The sequence below is a fragment of the Saccoglossus kowalevskii genome, chromosome 8, assembly GCF_978046115.1.
Source record: "Saccoglossus kowalevskii chromosome 8, keSacKowa6.1, whole genome shotgun sequence".
Taxonomy (NCBI): Eukaryota; Metazoa; Hemichordata; class Enteropneusta; family Harrimaniidae; genus Saccoglossus; species Saccoglossus kowalevskii.
Window position 1 is genome coordinate 21,298,464 of NC_140648.1, and position 17,436 is coordinate 21,315,899.

Below are 17,436 nucleotides of genomic sequence, written 5' to 3' on the forward strand. Positions count from 1 at the left end.
ACACACACAGACTGTAGAGCACACAAGTTCCCTGCACCACCATGTGACATCTAAATTTGTGCTCTAAAATGATTTTTGTTTTTTAGACTATCTGGCGCCCTCTCAGTTTTCTGTGGGAGAAGGCCTTTCAGCTGAACTTGAAAATTATAGAGGAAACCATGATAAGCACTCCCATGAATGCAAGGACATTCACTTCACAAATTAAAATAAGTCATTATGTATAACGGAACCCTTCAGCATATACTAGGTATACTTACACCCAACACTTCGCCTCTGATTATGGAAAATGTCAAGGCTTGAATACCAGCCAACTGATCCTCGGACAAAGAAGACAACTCATTTGCAGTTGTACCCGCTGCAAAGATATAATAAAAAAAAATCAGTAAACGCATTTAAAAATGTCTGCAACTGATCTAATGTGTGAGAACATTCAGAATGTTCTAGTAGATTTACTTCGTGAGATTCAATGAAATTCGCAAAAAACAAGTCATTGTCAATGACACGTCCCCGTTCCGTTCATATTTGAGTGACATATACATTCAAAGCAGATCATGACCGAAATGCACCTGCATATGTACAACACATTGTGCTAAATCTGAACAAAATCCATCCATGCATGACTGAGATCCGGTTCTGGAATTGTGAAAATATGTGATTTTGATGCATTTTCGGCCTTAAAATGGCCATCATTCCGCTATTGTTAAGCAGATCATGAAACAAATGCACATATCTATTTGTGACATGATGTACCATGTGTGTGTGAAGTTTGAACTTGATCAATCCAGACATGTCTTGGATACGGATCTAGAACTGAATTCTTTAACAAAATGGCCGCCAGTCGGCCATTTCGAATTTGATCCGAAAAAAAAAAAAGACGTGCATCAAGGTCCTATTATGTTTAATGTATGTACCAAATTTGAACAAAATCCATCCATGCATAACTGAGATACGGGTCCGGAATGGTGAAAATGTGCGATTTCAATGCATTTTCGGCCTTAAAGCGGCCCCCATTTGGCTATCGTTAATGAGATCATGAAACAAATGCACATACATATTTGTGACATGATGTACCTTGTGTGTGTGAAGTTTGAACTTGATCAATCCAGACATGTCTCGGATACGGATCCAGAACTGAATTCTTTAAAACAAAATGGCCGCCAGTCGGCTATTTCGAACTTGATCCGAAAAAAAAATGACGTGCATCAAGGTCCTATTATGTTTAATGTATGTACCAAATTTGAATGAAATCCGTCCATGCATAACTGAGATCCGGGTCCGGAATGGTGAAAATGTGCGATTTCAATGCATTTTCGGCCTTAAAGCGACCGCCATTTGGCTATCGTTAATGAGATCATGAAACAAATGCACATACATATTTGTGACATGATGTACCTTGTGTGTGTGAAGTTTGAACTCGATCAATCCAAGCATGTCTCAGATACGGATCCAGAACTGAATTCTTTAAAACAAAATGGCCGCCAGTCGGCCATTTCGAACCCGATCCAAAAAAAAAAATGACGTGCATCAAGGTCCTATTATGTTTAATGTATGTACCAAATTTGAACAAAATCCGTCCATGCATAACTGAGATCCGGGTCCGGAATGGTGAAAATGTGCGATTTTGATGCATTTTCGGCCTTAAAATGGCCGCTATTTGGCTATCGTTAATGAGATCATGAAACAAATGCACATACATATTTGTGATATGATGTACCTTGTGTGTGTGAAGTTAGAACTTGATCAATCCAGACATGTCTCGGATACGGATCCAGAACTGAATTCTTTAAAACAAAATGGCCGCCAGTCGGCCATTTCGAACCCGATCCAAAAAAAAAAATGACGTGCATCAAGGTCCTATTATGTTTAATGTATGTACCAAATTTGAACAAAATCCGTCCATGCATAACTGAGATCCGGGTCCGGAATGGTGAAAATGTGCGATTTTGATGCATTTTCGGCCTTAAAATGGCCGCTATTCGGCTATCGTTAATCGGATCATGAAAAAAATGCATGTGCATATGTCCCATATAAGGTGTGATGTATGAGTGAAGTTTGAACTTAATCGGTCCATGCATGTTCAAGATACAGGTGATCACGGACGCACGGACGCACGGACGCACACAGGGCAAAACATAAGTCCCCGTTTTCGGACTGCGTCCGAACGGGGACTAAAAATAGTAGCAGTGAACATTTTTCCAGAGTTCTAAATTGTGTCTTCACGGATGGCAATTCTGAAATGACAATATATTACAGCAGTAAAGAAATAAACTGTTAACAGTAATTAGTTTTGTGTAATTTTGATTACTGTTCTAGCAATAAACTTTCTTTAGGATTACAAAATAATACGCTGTTGATGCAATTTTATTTAATAGAAGCACAATATTGTTTAAGTGAATTTGGTTAGCAGTCCATGCACTCTGTCTTTACACATACACTAACTAAAAATGACAGAGACTTCATGGTATCTATGAAAGGTGGGTGACACACAGTCATTTAACAACCACTGGTAGTATAGACATATTTGAGTAATTAAATAAAAACTGACCCATAAAGACACCAGCTTCACCAATATCTTCTTCCAACCAATTGCTGATATCACTGTCCCCATAAATTTGTCGACACAAGTCCAGAAAGGCATCCAGTTGGTCATGATTGAACGACGTAATCTCGGAAAGAACAGCAATCGCATCCCTGTGGATAGGGGGAAAAAACAAGTTTAAGTTTCCTAGAAAACCACTGAAAATTTTAAATTTTTGTGGGTTGCATTACTTTGTCACACTTAAACAGAGAGTACTGTGACCCACACTAAATTTTGTTCATGTGCAGCTACATTTAATTGTAAAATTGAACATTTGTAGAGCTGTTATACATGAATTCATTGTGAAAATATGATTAATCATAAAAATTAAAATAAAGGCAAGTTAAGACATAAATTAATGGTCAAGGTCATCTGGTCTTTTTTACAAAAATTTGTCAAAAGGTTATGTATGTGCTGGTAAACTCACTTAAAGGCATCAATGTCAATCTGTGTCACTGAAGAGGAATCTAAAGCAGCTAGGAAATACATCAATGAGCTAAGGTCAGTAGCATCCAGTGTATCTGCAGTCTTTCCTGTCAGTGTCAAATACTGGGTAAGAGCAGCATCCGCTTGCTGTTCACTCCATCCATCATACTGCGAGAGTGCCTCCACCACAGAGTTGGAATCGATATTTGCCGTAGAAAGTTCACTGTGAGTCAAACCTTGAGCAATGCATCCCAAGCTAGTAAGATCACTACCGGACCATTGACTGACATCTGCACCATAAACCTAAAATCGAAAACAAAAAATATATAATAAAAACGTAGTCAAACCTGTGTATATAAAGATGACCTGCCTATAGTGACCACCTTTAGGTAGTCCCAAGGCATAATGTATGAACAACCTGTGTGCAAATACCACCTGTCCATAGTGACCACTGTTAGGCTGTGCTAAAGCATAAAGTATGGGCAACCTGTGTATAAAGACCTCCAGTCTATAGTGACCACTTTTAGGCAGTTCCAAGATATAACATTTGAAAACTTGTGTATAAAGACCACTTGTCTATTGCGACCAGTTTTAGGCAGTCCTAAGGCATAACGTAGTGTAACCTGTGTATAAAATACACCTGTCTATAGTGACCAGTTTTAGGCAGTCCCAAGGCATAACGTAGTGTAACCTGTGTATAAAATACACCTGTCTATAGTGACCAGTTTTAGGCAGTCCCAAGGCATAACGTAGTGTAACCTGTGTATAAAATACACCTGTCTATAGTGACCAGTTTTTGGTTGTTCCAAGGCATAACGTAGTGTAACCTGTGTATAAAATCCACCTGTCTATAGTGACCAGTTTTTGGTTGTCCCAAGGCATAATGTATGCAAAACCTGTGCATAAAGGAAACCTGTCTTATGTGACCATTCGTTCAGCAATATTTGTGCAGATTCGCCTTTGTTTAGTGACCAAAGTAATAATTAGCATTCTGTTTAAAAAACAATTTTTATTATTCCCAAATAAAAATTTTTCTGTTGAACAGTACCATCTCATTTTTTTTTAATATGTCAAATGTATGAGTTGGTCATCCATAAAAACAATTTAACCTGTCTATAAAGACTATCACCCTCATTAGCATCTGACATGACTAGTAATTAATGTAAGTTTATATTAGTACAATAAGCATCTTGATCATGGCCTCTGTGATTTAAATGCGAGTGAGACAACCATAGTGTTCCTTTCTCTTTCGTCATCAAGTGCACAGTTTAATGATTCAAGGGCAACAGTTGCTGCAACAACTTTTGAGAATGATACACTATTTGAGCTGCAAAAACAAGACCACGACTCTTTCACTCTCAACAAGATCTCATCTGATAATTTGCAAACAAGGATTATTGGAAAGTGTATTCCAATTTTTATTTCCAATTTTAACTTACCTCTTTAGCCTGACTGATTAGAGCGGTGAGTTGATCTTCAGACCAAGAACAGATTGTACTCATGTAGTCCAGTGCACAGGTGAAGTCATCGGTTGTCCATGAGTTGATCTCTTCTGCACTGAAAGCTGTACAGTATTCTTCAGCCCTGGCAATCAAGTCACATGGTGATGAAGTCTCTATACAACATAACAAATCAAGGAATATATATATCAGCATATGATATGAAGCAACTGATTCACTAGTGAATCATTGATGCAATAGAAAATCATACATTAATTATATAAAGTGAGCATGAAAAACATCTTATTATAGTTGTGGAATTTGTAATTTTTTTTTAATGTTTTTGTGCCAGGCGACAGTTCTGAACATTGAGTGTCACTGTTTTCTCTGCTGACATATAGTGAATTTTGCCACAGAAGTCATATTCATGTTTGGGACTACATGCGTCAACCAGGCTCGGTCGAACACAAGCACCTGCGAACCTTAACCAGGGTTCCTCCAAAGTCTCATTCATTAGTGAATGAATCTCGGCCAGTGGAATTGGCCTTCCCATCGAATCTGTGGCACTCTCACCCAGGGTAGGGGTCGACCCTTTTGATGTTCAGCCTAAGGTAGGATTTGAACTTGGGTTTAGGTATAAATATGTACATAAGATAATAATAATAATACTGATCATGAGTCTGATGCAACACCACTATGCTATCATATTCTTTTTCTCGAAGATCAACTTCCCATACAGTCAGAAAGTTGACTTAATTTTGGAAGATTTCATTTTGAATCAGAATGTACAAAATCGATCCTGTTACACTGTAACACACTGATTTCTGGCAATTTTAGAATTAGAAGACATGACAGTAGTATTGAAATTATGATCAAGTGATTACATAATGTTGTAAAAGGAACAGAATATTTAATAGAGAATGAACAATGGGGAATGATATTCAGATATGTACATAGAGTACGTTTGATGATTACAAATAGTTTACTGTGACTCACCACGGCGACGGCGACGTTTTGATTCAGTACTGCTGCCATCTTGAGCCTGCTCTATCAAAGCACTTCGCTGTTCATCTTCGGCTGTATTTTCACCATCTTCATCCTTGCGATCAAAACGACACAGTCGTTTTGCTTCCTTTGACAAATCTAACACAGTATCAAGTGCATTCTCATCAACGATCTTGGTATAGATTGTATCCTACAAGAAATGAAAAATACATTTTGCATTTCACAATCTGAGGAAAACAAAAAGATTAAATTCTATTTTCTACTCAGAAAAATTGATTATAAAAATACCCCCAAAAATGTTTATTTATAAAATTAATGGTGGGCATAGAGGGCGCTTATCTTACCGCATCAACTGCTGCAGTGTCATCAGGTGCTAAAAATAGAATCAAATCATCAAGGTAATCCACCATTGCATCATCATCTATACTGGTTGCACTGTAAAAAAAAATGCAAAAATTGAGTTTCATTGGAGAGCACACTTCATGCAACAGGCAATAGATCCCGAATAATCACAGACAAATACTTGTCTAGTAAAGCTTGCTTACCCAGTAGACTCCATAACTCTGTCCACAATGGCCTGTCTCTGTAACTTTCTTAAACAGCACTGCCCGGATGTTGAAATATAATCAGACAAAGCATCTTCTTCAATATTGGCAATAGATTCAGGAGTAAGGCCACAGGCCAAGCCACCCAGACAGTTCAACACATCAGAGGTGATTGGGTCAGTTTCACCAATCTCCTACACAGAGAGAAATGAATAGATCATCAGCCTATTTAACTTAGTTTGCTTTAATGTACAATGATTGCTGCTTTATCAGGAATGAATATAAATGGCTACCATATTTGCTTTTCAGTAACGGAAGCACCTGTTTTTATGTAAATGAAAGAGGTGTGTCAAACTAAGGTATATTTTTAATGATCCAGTATACATTGCATGCAAAGCTGGTTTACATTGCTCTTATATTGGAGATGTGTTTTTAATAGAGAAAATAGTTATGCTATAGAATGTAAAAAGTAATTAAACTACAAATTCCTCACAAATATTATTCTTGCTCAAGAACAGACAAATATCAGTGTAAATCAAGGATATGCGGTGAAAATCTAAATATTAAATTGTGCAAGATGGGGGATGACCGCAAATCGCAAGACAAATATATATTTCTTGAAATACTAAATGCAAATGCGTGAGGTTGCAAGTAGTTTACATCTTGAGAATTTTTCTGGTAACCTTGCTTTGATACAAAGATGAGACTAATACATGCATTTTGCATTTCTGTATTCATGGATAGTCTCGCTTATTTATAAATGTCCATTGTGTGCTATAAATTGGAAATGCATTTGATTGATGCAAGATGTTCAATGCATGTCAGCATACAACAATATTAAAGTTGCACACCCTTATCTTATATAATTATTACGAAAAGTTATTTAGAACATATTTATACAGTATCTGGTGTGATTATCGTACACAAATTGTGAATACAGTGCGAGTGGCTTATAATAACGCTATAAGATTGGTCTTTAGCCTTAAACGGGCTAGCAGTGCCAGTGGTAATATCGTGAAGAGAAATATTTTAAACTTTGAACCTCTTCAGCGCAAGGAATTATATAACTTCAGTCTCCACCTACTTACTTACTTACTTTAATTTGTAATTGTGTCAATTCTGACAGTTTTTTCTTATCCAAATTTTGGACTAATTTTAGACGTTGTATTCACTAGTGTTGGTGTTTGTAATGTATTTAATATGGGATATTTTTTGGCCTGAAATAAAGGATTAATAATAATAATGATAATACAGTGTATTTATATTGTATATAACTCACATAAAAGTTGAGAATAATGTTAATCAATTCTCTGCGGTTATGAATAGGATGGTTTCTCATATGCTCTGCATCATCAAGGTTGCCAAAGCTACACAAAGCAGCTTCCAAAATCTCAGTAGTACAGGTCTCATTCTGGAAAGTTTCAAATCTGAAAATAGAAAGTTAAGAAATGGTTTACACATTAGCTGAAAAAATATTTTGAGAAGTGGTCAACAAACTCAAGTACTTACTGTAAAATACTTTATTTTATCTATATTTTTATTAATTTTCACTGCAAGTTTTATTTTCACTGATTTTTGATGAGTTGAATATTGACACAAAAAAAATATTTGAAATAAGATATATTTGCTGGATTTTATTTCCACTGAATCATCCCTTCAAAAGAATATATTCCAAGTGAAAATAAAGTATTTTACATTTCATAGTTACATTTAAACCTTAATTCTAGTATTATAAACAAACATTACTGTCTACTGCTATTATTATTTTTGCTGAAGAAGGTGATTCAGTGAATATACCTTTTTTTCTGTATTTTACATTCAACTCATCAAAAATCAGTGAAAATAAATTTCATAAACACTCAAGAAGGCTTTTCTGTAAAAATTAATTCCAGTTAAAACAAGTCATTGAAAATGACACAGTCCCCATTAAGTTCTCTTTGTGCTCGTCATATTAAAGCGGAGGGGTTGTCGCGAGCGTGTCCTTGAAACTTGAGTTCCAAGTGGCATATACAACAGATTGTTTATTTACATCAAAACACGTGTTTCGTGTCATAGTAATATGGCCAAAATAAAAACAGCCGTTATTCAGCCATCTTTGATCTGATTATGAAACACACTGATATGTATGATGTATGTGCCAAATACGAATGAAAATGGTACATAAATTGTGGAAATATAGTAGTAAGGCCAAAAAGTCAGATGGCTGTCAATCGGCCATCCTTGACCAGATTTTGAAACAAATTGTCATGGACATGCATCCTAGCATGTATAAAGTACATGTATGTGCCAAATTTGAATGAAAACTGACCGAGCACGTCCAAGATACCGCATAAAAAAACAAAAACAAGATCCCTGCCAGTCGACCATCTTTGATCCAATTGCGAAATAAATCGTCATGGACGTGTATCCTAACATGTATAATCTATGTACCAAGTTTGAATGACAACTGACAAAGCATGTCCAAAATACGACATTTTCAAAAAACAAGATGGCTGCCAGTCGGTCATCTTTGATCCAATTGTGAAATAAATCATCATGGACATGTATCCTGACATGTATAATCTATGTACCAAGTTTGAATGAAAACTGACAAAGCATGTCCAAAATACAACATTTTCAAAAAACAAGATGGCTGCCAGTCGGCCATTTTGAATCGAATCGCTAAACCACTGCATGTGCACATGTCCCACATAATGTACTAGGCACATGCAAAGAATGAACGGAATCGGTCCAAGGGATTCTGAGATATGACTCCGAACGGACGCATGGACACATGGACGCACAGACAAAGACCGAATTATAAGTCCCCGTTTTCAGACTTCGTCCGAACGGGGACTAATAAAGTATTTTACAGTATCATATTCTTGAGTCGAGTTAGTAATAAATATGTTCATTAAAACCGGAAAATAAGGCTGATATAGATAGGACATTCAAAGAGCGCCCTCATACTGTCACTTTCATTATTTTTTTTTTTTTCCCTTTCTTGTCAAAAACAATACTGTAAAATGACTAATTTTCACTGGGTTTAAATTTTGCTGATTTATCATTTCAGGCATATTCAGTGGGTTTTAAATTCACAGTTTTATCATTTAGATAATGTATTCTATGCTAAATTTTACATATTCACTGGGTTTTAATTTAGCGCATTTTCCAGTCAGCGAAATAAGCTAAATTAAAACCCAGTGAATAATTAACCCCTTTACAGTATATGAATAAATATATCTGGGTACATACGGTAATTGAAGCATGAATTCTGGCATGCTGGCAGCTTCTTCAACAGACAATCCATTTAGAATACATTCCCCGTCCTCGACTAATGCTTCTAAACGAGGCTTCACTACTTTATCAGCAATGTCCCGAATCTGTGAATAAAGTTGTGATAGTAAGTTATGATGGTCATGGCTAACACACTTTTAACACATCAATTTATTGAAACTTAGTGACAGCTAGGCTGTTTCCAAAATTCCAAAACAAAAACTTGAGGTACCCAAGCAATTTTTTTTATTTATGAACCTCAATTGTATAAATGTTGCCAATCCAAAATTTCCAAACAAAGATTTCTGGTATTATTTTATTTTATTTTCGTCAATTATTTGATGAAACCTTTTACTCAAGATTTTATCATTGGCTTCATGACCATATTATCCCTAAATGAAAACACATATTTCAATATTTCTCTGCTTTTTCTCAACATCTTTTTAATTTTACTATGGAAAAGAGGGGCTGATTCAATTTTACTGTTTGGTAATTTTGTACATTCAAGTTTTAGTATATGAACACACACAGTATTATGTTTAGGAATGCTGCATTTTGACATGAAAATGATTTTTTAGGAGATAACTTTTTTTTTTAGTTTATAAAGCTAGTTCCTCAATTTCTGAAGTAGGAATAATTTATTAGCTACGCTCTGTCCACCATTTGTCAATAAAGTGAATTGTGATTATTTTTTTCAAAATTCACTAAAAATAAATTAGTAAAATTTACATTATTATGTATATGTGGTAAAATGTATTTCTTGCTTTCCTTTCTCAATAGACTCACACACTTTAAACAATTACTTGAGAGCGCAGACAAGGGACATGCTAACCTGCTTTGGTCGCATATTGCCACGGCCATTTTCAGACATAGTCTGAACACAGGCAAGCTGTTCATCTGTTGGTACATTTTCAGTCAAATCACCATGTCTGCAACCGACAACTGCTTTACCCATCTGTCTACAAGTACAGACAAACCATGCTTAATTATTACAGTAAAACCTATACATTTATATTGGAAATGTACATCTAATAGAGCAAATTTATTAATTAGCGATATAAAAATGGCTGCTCTAGTTCCTTTCAAACATTTAAGCAAGACATATCTTCAAAGATGGCCAACAATTACAGATAATAGAAATTCAAATGTTGGCCCAATACTGCAATTAGTTTGTTCTGCTTGCTTGGAAATTGAGTTCAAATGTATCATATTTTAAAATAATCAAATAATTTATCATGATAACTTACTCAAAATCAGCTGTTCCCATTTCACCTGATCTTTCTTCCTTAGCTCTTCGGAACAAATTACGCGCCTATATGAGTGACCAAAAATAGATACCGTTTTAACATAATTATTTTTTATTGAGCAGACTAATTTAGGCCTAACAATTAATTGCTGTACAAATGGAAATGCAATGAATATAAATGTGCTGTACTATTGTGTTTTATTAATACATCATAGTGAGTGTAAAGTCTGCTTGTTTTATGACCTCAGTGTGTCATTATTGTCTGGTCAGTTCTGGAGTGTAAACAACGAACCATTCGCCATTTTCACTGTCAGTAACTTACGCGAATTATAGCAGCCAAACACAGCATGTACATTTCACATATCATATGCAATTGCCTAATGTGTCTACTCATTTTGTAACAAATTGTTAAAGACGATGCCAATTAATGTACCTTGGCACTTCTTTTTCATGATGAGCAAAGCTAACCATTTTCACTCTCAGCAAAGCTAGCCATTTTCACTATGAGCAAAGCTAGCCATTTTCACTCTCAGCAAAGCTAGCCATTTTCACTATGAGCGAAGCTAGCCATTTTCACTCTCAGCAAAGCTAGCCATTTTCACTATGAGCAAAGCTAGCCATTTTCACTATGAGCAAAGCTTGCCATTTTCACTATGAGCAAAGCTTGCCATTTTCACTCTGAGCAAAGCTAGCCATTTTCACTATGAGCGAAGCTAGCCATTTTCACTCTCAGCAAAGCTAGCCATTTTCACTATGAGCAAAGCTAGCCATTTTCACTATGAGCAAAGCTAGCCATTTTCACTCTGAGCAAAGCTAGCCATTTTCACTCTGCGCAAAGCTAGCCATTTTCACTCTGAGCAAAGCTAGCCATTTTCACTCTGAGCAAAGCTAGCCATTTTCACTATGAGCAAAGCTAGCCATTTTCACTATGAGCAAAGCTAGCCATTTTCACTGGGGGCAAAGCTAGCCATTTTCACTATGAGCAAAGCTAGCCATTTTCACTATGAGCAAAGCTAGCCATTTTCACTATGAGCAAAGCTAGCCATTTTCACTATGAGCAAAGCTAGCCATTTTCACTATGAGCAAAGCTAGCCTTTTTCACTATGAGCAAAGCTAGCCATTTTCACTATGAGCAAAGCTAGCCATTTTCACTATGAGCAAAGCTAGCCATTTTCACTATGAGAAAAGCTAGCCATTTTCACTATGAGCAAAGCCAGCCATTTTCACTATGAGCGAAGCTAGCCATTTTCACTATGAGCAAAGCTAGCCATTTTCACTATGAGCAAAGCCAGCCATTTTCACTCTGAGCAAAGCTAGCCATTTTCACTATGAGCAAAGCTAGCCATTTTTACTATGAGCAAAGCCAGCCATTTTCACTATGAGCGAAGCTAGCCATTTTCACTCTCAGCAAAGCTAGCCATTTTCACTATGAGCGAAGCTAGCCATTTTCACTGGGGGCAAAGCTAGCCATTTTCACTATGAGCAAAGCTAGCCATTTTCACTATGAGCAAAGCCAGCCATTTTCACTATGAGCAAAGCTAGCCATTTTCACTATGAGCGAAGCTAGCCATTTTCACTATGAGCGAAGCTAGCCATTTTCACTATGAGCAAAGCTAGCCATTTTCACTATGAGCGAAGCTAGCCATTTTCACTGGGGGCAAAGCTAGCCATTTTCACTATGAGCAAAGCTAGCCATTTTTACTATGAGCAAAGCTAGCCATTTTCACTATGAGCAAAGCTAGCCATTTTCACTATGAGCAAAGCTAGTCATTTTCACTATGAGCAAAGCTTGCCATTTTCACTATGAGCAAAGCTAGCCATTTTCACTATGAGCAAAGCTAGCCATTTTCACTATGAGCAAAGCTAGCCATTTTCACTATGAGCAAAGCTAGCCATTTTCACTATGAGCAAAGCTAGCCATTTTCACTATGAGCAAAGCTAGCCATTTTCACTATGAGCAAAGCTAGTCATTTTCACTATGAGCAAAGCTAGCCATTTTCACTATGAGCAAAGCTAGCCATTTTCACTATGAGCAAAGCTAGCCATTTTCAGCCATCTTCATGCATACTTTGTGGTATGCCTGTAACATTATTTTGTTTGCAATTTCTGATGTTGTTTGACACTCTTTAACAGATGTATGATGTGCACTATTTCTCAAGTCTGGCCATAACAATTAAGGCATATATTTCCAAGAAACAGAAAGACTATTAAGCTACTTATATACCTGTACAGGTTTAAATTCCACGTCACCACATGAGCCATCCCCTCCTTCTTCAAATCCACAGTCTGCAAGACTTACATCCTTAATTTGGTTATTGGATAAACCTTCCGCTAGATCAGCTCCAAAATCCCTTACAGCTTGGCCTAAGCTACCTTCCTCTCGTAACTGTGTGGAAAAGTATAACATACAAAGTTGAATAATGATAAAAGGTTATCTTGAGTAAATTTGTTCAGTGCCCATTGTAATTTCAAATACATTACATTAATAACACAATTGTAATTAAATTTTAATAATTGTAATACAAATGTTTTTAAGTACCGTTCACAGGCTCCAGTTATCCAACAGAAGAATTACTTCTTGATTGTTGTAACACTATATATAGGGACAGAAACATGGTGGTGACAGCTCTTCAATACCACATTTTCTGTGGTCTCGGCAGAGCAGCCACCACCTTCCCGATGTGGTGTGAACATTAATCATTGCATCCATTTAAATCAATAGTCAATCAGCATGATGACGATGACTACAGATTTTAAAGTGAGGGAGTAGTCACCTGCGCATGCGTCAGATGGCCATAGTGTGTCATTGTTTACAAACAAGCGTCTACCCGAAAGCTTTTGCGTTTTTAGCGTGTGTTGTTATCATGGATTGGGACTCAATTCCCACGCATGTGCTTTAAAATTGAACATACCTTTCGTACAACTTCTCCTCGGGCAGCAAGTGAAAGAAGTTTCGCAGCTTCTCTGACAACGTCCATGTTATCAGCTAGGTCAGACATATCACGGATGGTCTCAGCACTGGCACCGCCTAAACAAGCAGGTCCAAGATTGCTGATCTGCTCAGCTCCGATATTCTAGGGGGTCAAAATGAACCCTGGTTAGAAAATACTTAAATGTCCATATATTAATTCTTGATGCCATACAAATAAAGATGGTGACAAACAATTACAAAAGAATTAAAGTTTAACTAGGTATGTATCAGTGTACGGTAATAATGAATAGGAATACAAGAAGTCAAAGATAGCAGGGATTTTTTTAAACAAAGGAACAGGAGTGCAGAGCCCTCATGCCATGGCCATGCGCCCTCTAACCCTCAGAAGCAGATTCTCTGGCAACCATAAAATGCTGATTGACCAGGGATCACAGTCTTCAACTGTGACCTGTCTGATAGTAATTTTGGCCCCAAGATAGCCATAGAATGCTCCATTTTAACTTAGAATTATCAAAAACTCCACACCCTGATAGGGAGAACCCTATCTCCCCCACTTGGTGGCACTGCTGAATTGCAGTGCTCTCTCTTGGAATTTTTTTTTCTAGAAAAATCCCTGGATAATATTAAGTGCATTTTGCATCCAGATCAAAACTTTATTAGGTTCATGCTTGCCGATCCTGGCATCCCTATCCAAAGGTGTAACTTATTTAGGTTTGTGTTCACTCACAAATTTCAGTATTAAAGCCAAATTTATTTTTTAATGTGCAACCACCTTATTACTTAATTCTTAAAGAAGAAGAATTAGTTATGAGCAACATGCAACTACTGAACAAAATTTGGAATATATAAATGTAACCATGCAGGAATTGACAATGTATATAAAGGCACAATGCACTTTACAGGTGTGCATATTTTAGCACATATGGCAGTAGCAATATTTTGTGTCAAAATCTGTCTACAATTATTCGTTTTAGTATTACCCAGTAGTCAACATTATGTGAACTTATTTGGTACTGTCAATTCGATTTTTGAAAAAATTGTAAAATGTAATTTTAGCAGCGGTTTCCCTGAATCACATTTCTTTGATAAAACCCACTAAAAATATTGTCAATATTTTAATACTTCTAGACATTGAAAAGTACCTTGTAAGAAACTATACATCTTTGTTTCACAATATTTTAATGATGCATGAAATTAAATTTTTGAGAAAAAAAGAAATGAGAAAAAATACCTTTCTTGTCTATATGGTAGCATGATTAAATAAAGGTATAGAACTGTGAGTTTTAGGAACATGTATAAAATGGTGGAATACCAATATGATTAGTTAAAAATAAGAATAGCTGCTGGGAGTGTGAGAACAAAATGATCCATGCTGCTGTAGTATTTACATGAAACAGTTGTAAAACGCTCTCTGATATGACTATGTTAACCTTTTTACCACCAGTTCCCTTTTGTCATCACAAGCTCACAAAATATTTCTGTTTATAGTCTGCACTTTTCTTCAAAAAACTGGGAGAAAAAATGCCATTTTTTTTAGTGAAAACTGAAAATTGACATATTTTGTCCGTTGGCACCAAAATTAGAGTTCATCACCAGAAATATTAAAGAAAATGAGACAAAAAGTGCAGAATAATTTGGGCAAAAAAGTCTGGCGGTGAAAAGGTTAATAGATTGGCCGACTAGAGTTCACACAATACTGTCCAATGGCAGAATGCGTAATAAACTACAGAACAGGTGTCATCAATACTACATTTATCTTGGCTTCAGATATGATGAACGTTGTACAACAGGGAATGTCAGCAATGACAGGCTATTCTGAATACTAACATTTCTGAATATAAAAAATATTCATCAATTTTTGTAATGGATGTTTTGTCCTGCAGAAGCGGTGAATCATTCATTACATACTTGTGGGTATGAGATATCACCTCTATATTAATTACATACATTCAGTACATTGCATTAAACACTGGAAAAAGGGAAAATATTAAAACTTGGTTTAGAATTCAACTTACCCCATGACATTGACGATATCCATCAAAGCATGCCTTTGACTAAAATAAAAAAATTAGAAAACTATTATTAAGCATTGATCATTCTACAGTCTCTGAGATTGGTCCAATTATTATACTTAATGGGTTTATACAAGGTATATATATATCATGATCTTTGTGTTTAAAATTGTAGTATTTTAATAATGAAATAAAAGTGTGAATTTGAGTAAAAAAAAATGGTTGCCCATCAACAATCAATAATTCAATTTTCATTGTTGTGCCACAATACTTTTCTCTATGTAAACAATGTTGGCCTAATTGACATATCTGCATTGTTGCTCTGGAACAGCATTCATTGAAACGAAATGGCCACCAGTCAGCCATTTTAAAATTAGTCTGCAAAACAATGCAACATGCATCAAAGTCTCATGATGTCTAAGTTTTAATGACAGAAATGTTTGACTGCAAAACCATAGGACTGCTGTAAACCTAAACGTTATTAAATTATATACTAGAAATTCAATGGTTTAGGAGGTTGAGTCACTCATTAATACAAAAAAATAGGTACATACCTGTTGCCTGTTGAATTCAGCACCTGCGAATGCTTTATCCTCATCGATAGCAGCACACAGACCTTCGTTGTTCATGTTTCTTATGTCATGGGCTGAAAGTACATTGCTACCGCAAGAACTGGCGGGAATTGATGTCAGGAACTCCTGCACCTCTGCGTCAGACAGTTGTTCAGGACGGCCATTTGGATCAAACTGTTGGCGTACTTGATCACAGATATCTTTCCGTGCCTGCATGAAAATCAAACAATAATTACAAATAGAGAAATATGAATACTGATTATATTTTTAGTACCATTAAGTATAATATTACCTTAATGTTGAATAAACATATCGAAACTATGAAAGAGGGAAATTAGGCTAACTTTGAGTAATTCCAGTAACACAAATTTATTGGCTAGTATATTTAATGCAAACAATTGTATGTAAAACTGATTTTACACAAACAGAATGCACTTGAAAGAATTTTACCAGCTTGTCAAAAATCTTATCTGTCAGAGAGAATTTATCCAAATTACAGAGTAATAACATAAGGACTTACTTACCCCACTGCTCATAAAAAAATCTATACGAGTACGGAGTCTTTCATAATCACGTCTAGCTTCAGAACCTTCTACTTCATTGGCAATAGCAGTACTAACAGTTTCTCTGGCAGCAGCAGCTTTTTCTGGACTAAGTCGTGCTATGATGAAACCACCAAGACTAAAAAAATATGCATAGAAAATCATGCATGATTCTTTGTTGCGATTGGTCAATTGTGATCACATGGGGTTTACATACTCATTAATGTAAACACATTAATCACTCACTGATTTTTAAATTTCACAAGTTTAGAATAATAATAATAAGACTTGTTGCTTTCCAAAAATAATAACTCTATCTTTAAAACAATCTTCCCAATGAAATATTACTTTACATTTCAACAATATAAACACCCAATTTGGAAAAAAAAACTAACAACGTCGCATGAAAACTACATAGGTTCACAGTTGATGTTAGCACAGTTCTGTATGGAAAAGATACAAGACCCCCCCCCCCCCCCCCGAAAAAAAGGGGATAAATTTTCAACATATTTCTGGCCTATAATATAGGCACATCTCCAAGAAAGTGCATGCATGCATGTAAATATACAATTGCATTTATTGAATAATGTATCATTCAAATACGACTTGTATTTTGACCATATATAGACACACCTGTGTCATTTACATAAGTGCATACACTTCTAAAGCAAAAACGGTATCACAAACTAATTTTATTTTATTTTTATATTAAAGCTTTGGGTTGTCAGGGAACAAAAGATATGTCAAATAATCAAAATAAAACACTTTATACCACGCAGCTTTACCAATTAAGATTTGAATGTCATTAACTCGTGAGAATATTCAAAAATCACTGTGAAATATAGACTGCTCAGAAATCTGGACAATAATTATTGAATTACATG

General features: G+C 35.8%; 1 protein-coding gene across 2 annotated transcripts in view; it reads right to left on the reverse strand.

The window, feature by feature from the left end:
- The window catches only part of LOC100367738 (uncharacterized), a 39,964-nt gene that overhangs the window by 2,452 nt on the left and 20,076 nt on the right, over positions 1-17,436 (reverse strand). For both annotated transcript variants that reach the window (XM_085502336.1, XM_002738608.4), the window contains 16 exons: positions 16,535-16,691; positions 15,993-16,220; positions 15,442-15,480; positions 13,407-13,568; positions 12,719-12,880; positions 10,496-10,560; positions 10,081-10,207; positions 9,228-9,355; positions 7,273-7,420; positions 5,994-6,187; positions 5,793-5,883; positions 5,440-5,638; positions 4,444-4,619; positions 3,006-3,307; positions 2,546-2,691; positions 258-355 (listed from right to left, as the gene is read on the reverse strand). In XM_085502336.1, coding sequence (XP_085358462.1) covers positions 258-355; positions 2,546-2,691; positions 3,006-3,307; positions 4,444-4,619; positions 5,440-5,638; positions 5,793-5,883; positions 5,994-6,187; positions 7,273-7,420; positions 9,228-9,355; positions 10,081-10,207; positions 10,496-10,560; positions 12,719-12,880; positions 13,407-13,568; positions 15,442-15,480; positions 15,993-16,220; positions 16,535-16,691 — 2,422 coding nt within the window. The remainder of the gene's footprint in view (positions 1-257; positions 356-2,545; positions 2,692-3,005; positions 3,308-4,443; positions 4,620-5,439; positions 5,639-5,792; positions 5,884-5,993; positions 6,188-7,272; positions 7,421-9,227; positions 9,356-10,080; positions 10,208-10,495; positions 10,561-12,718; positions 12,881-13,406; positions 13,569-15,441; positions 15,481-15,992; positions 16,221-16,534; positions 16,692-17,436) is intronic.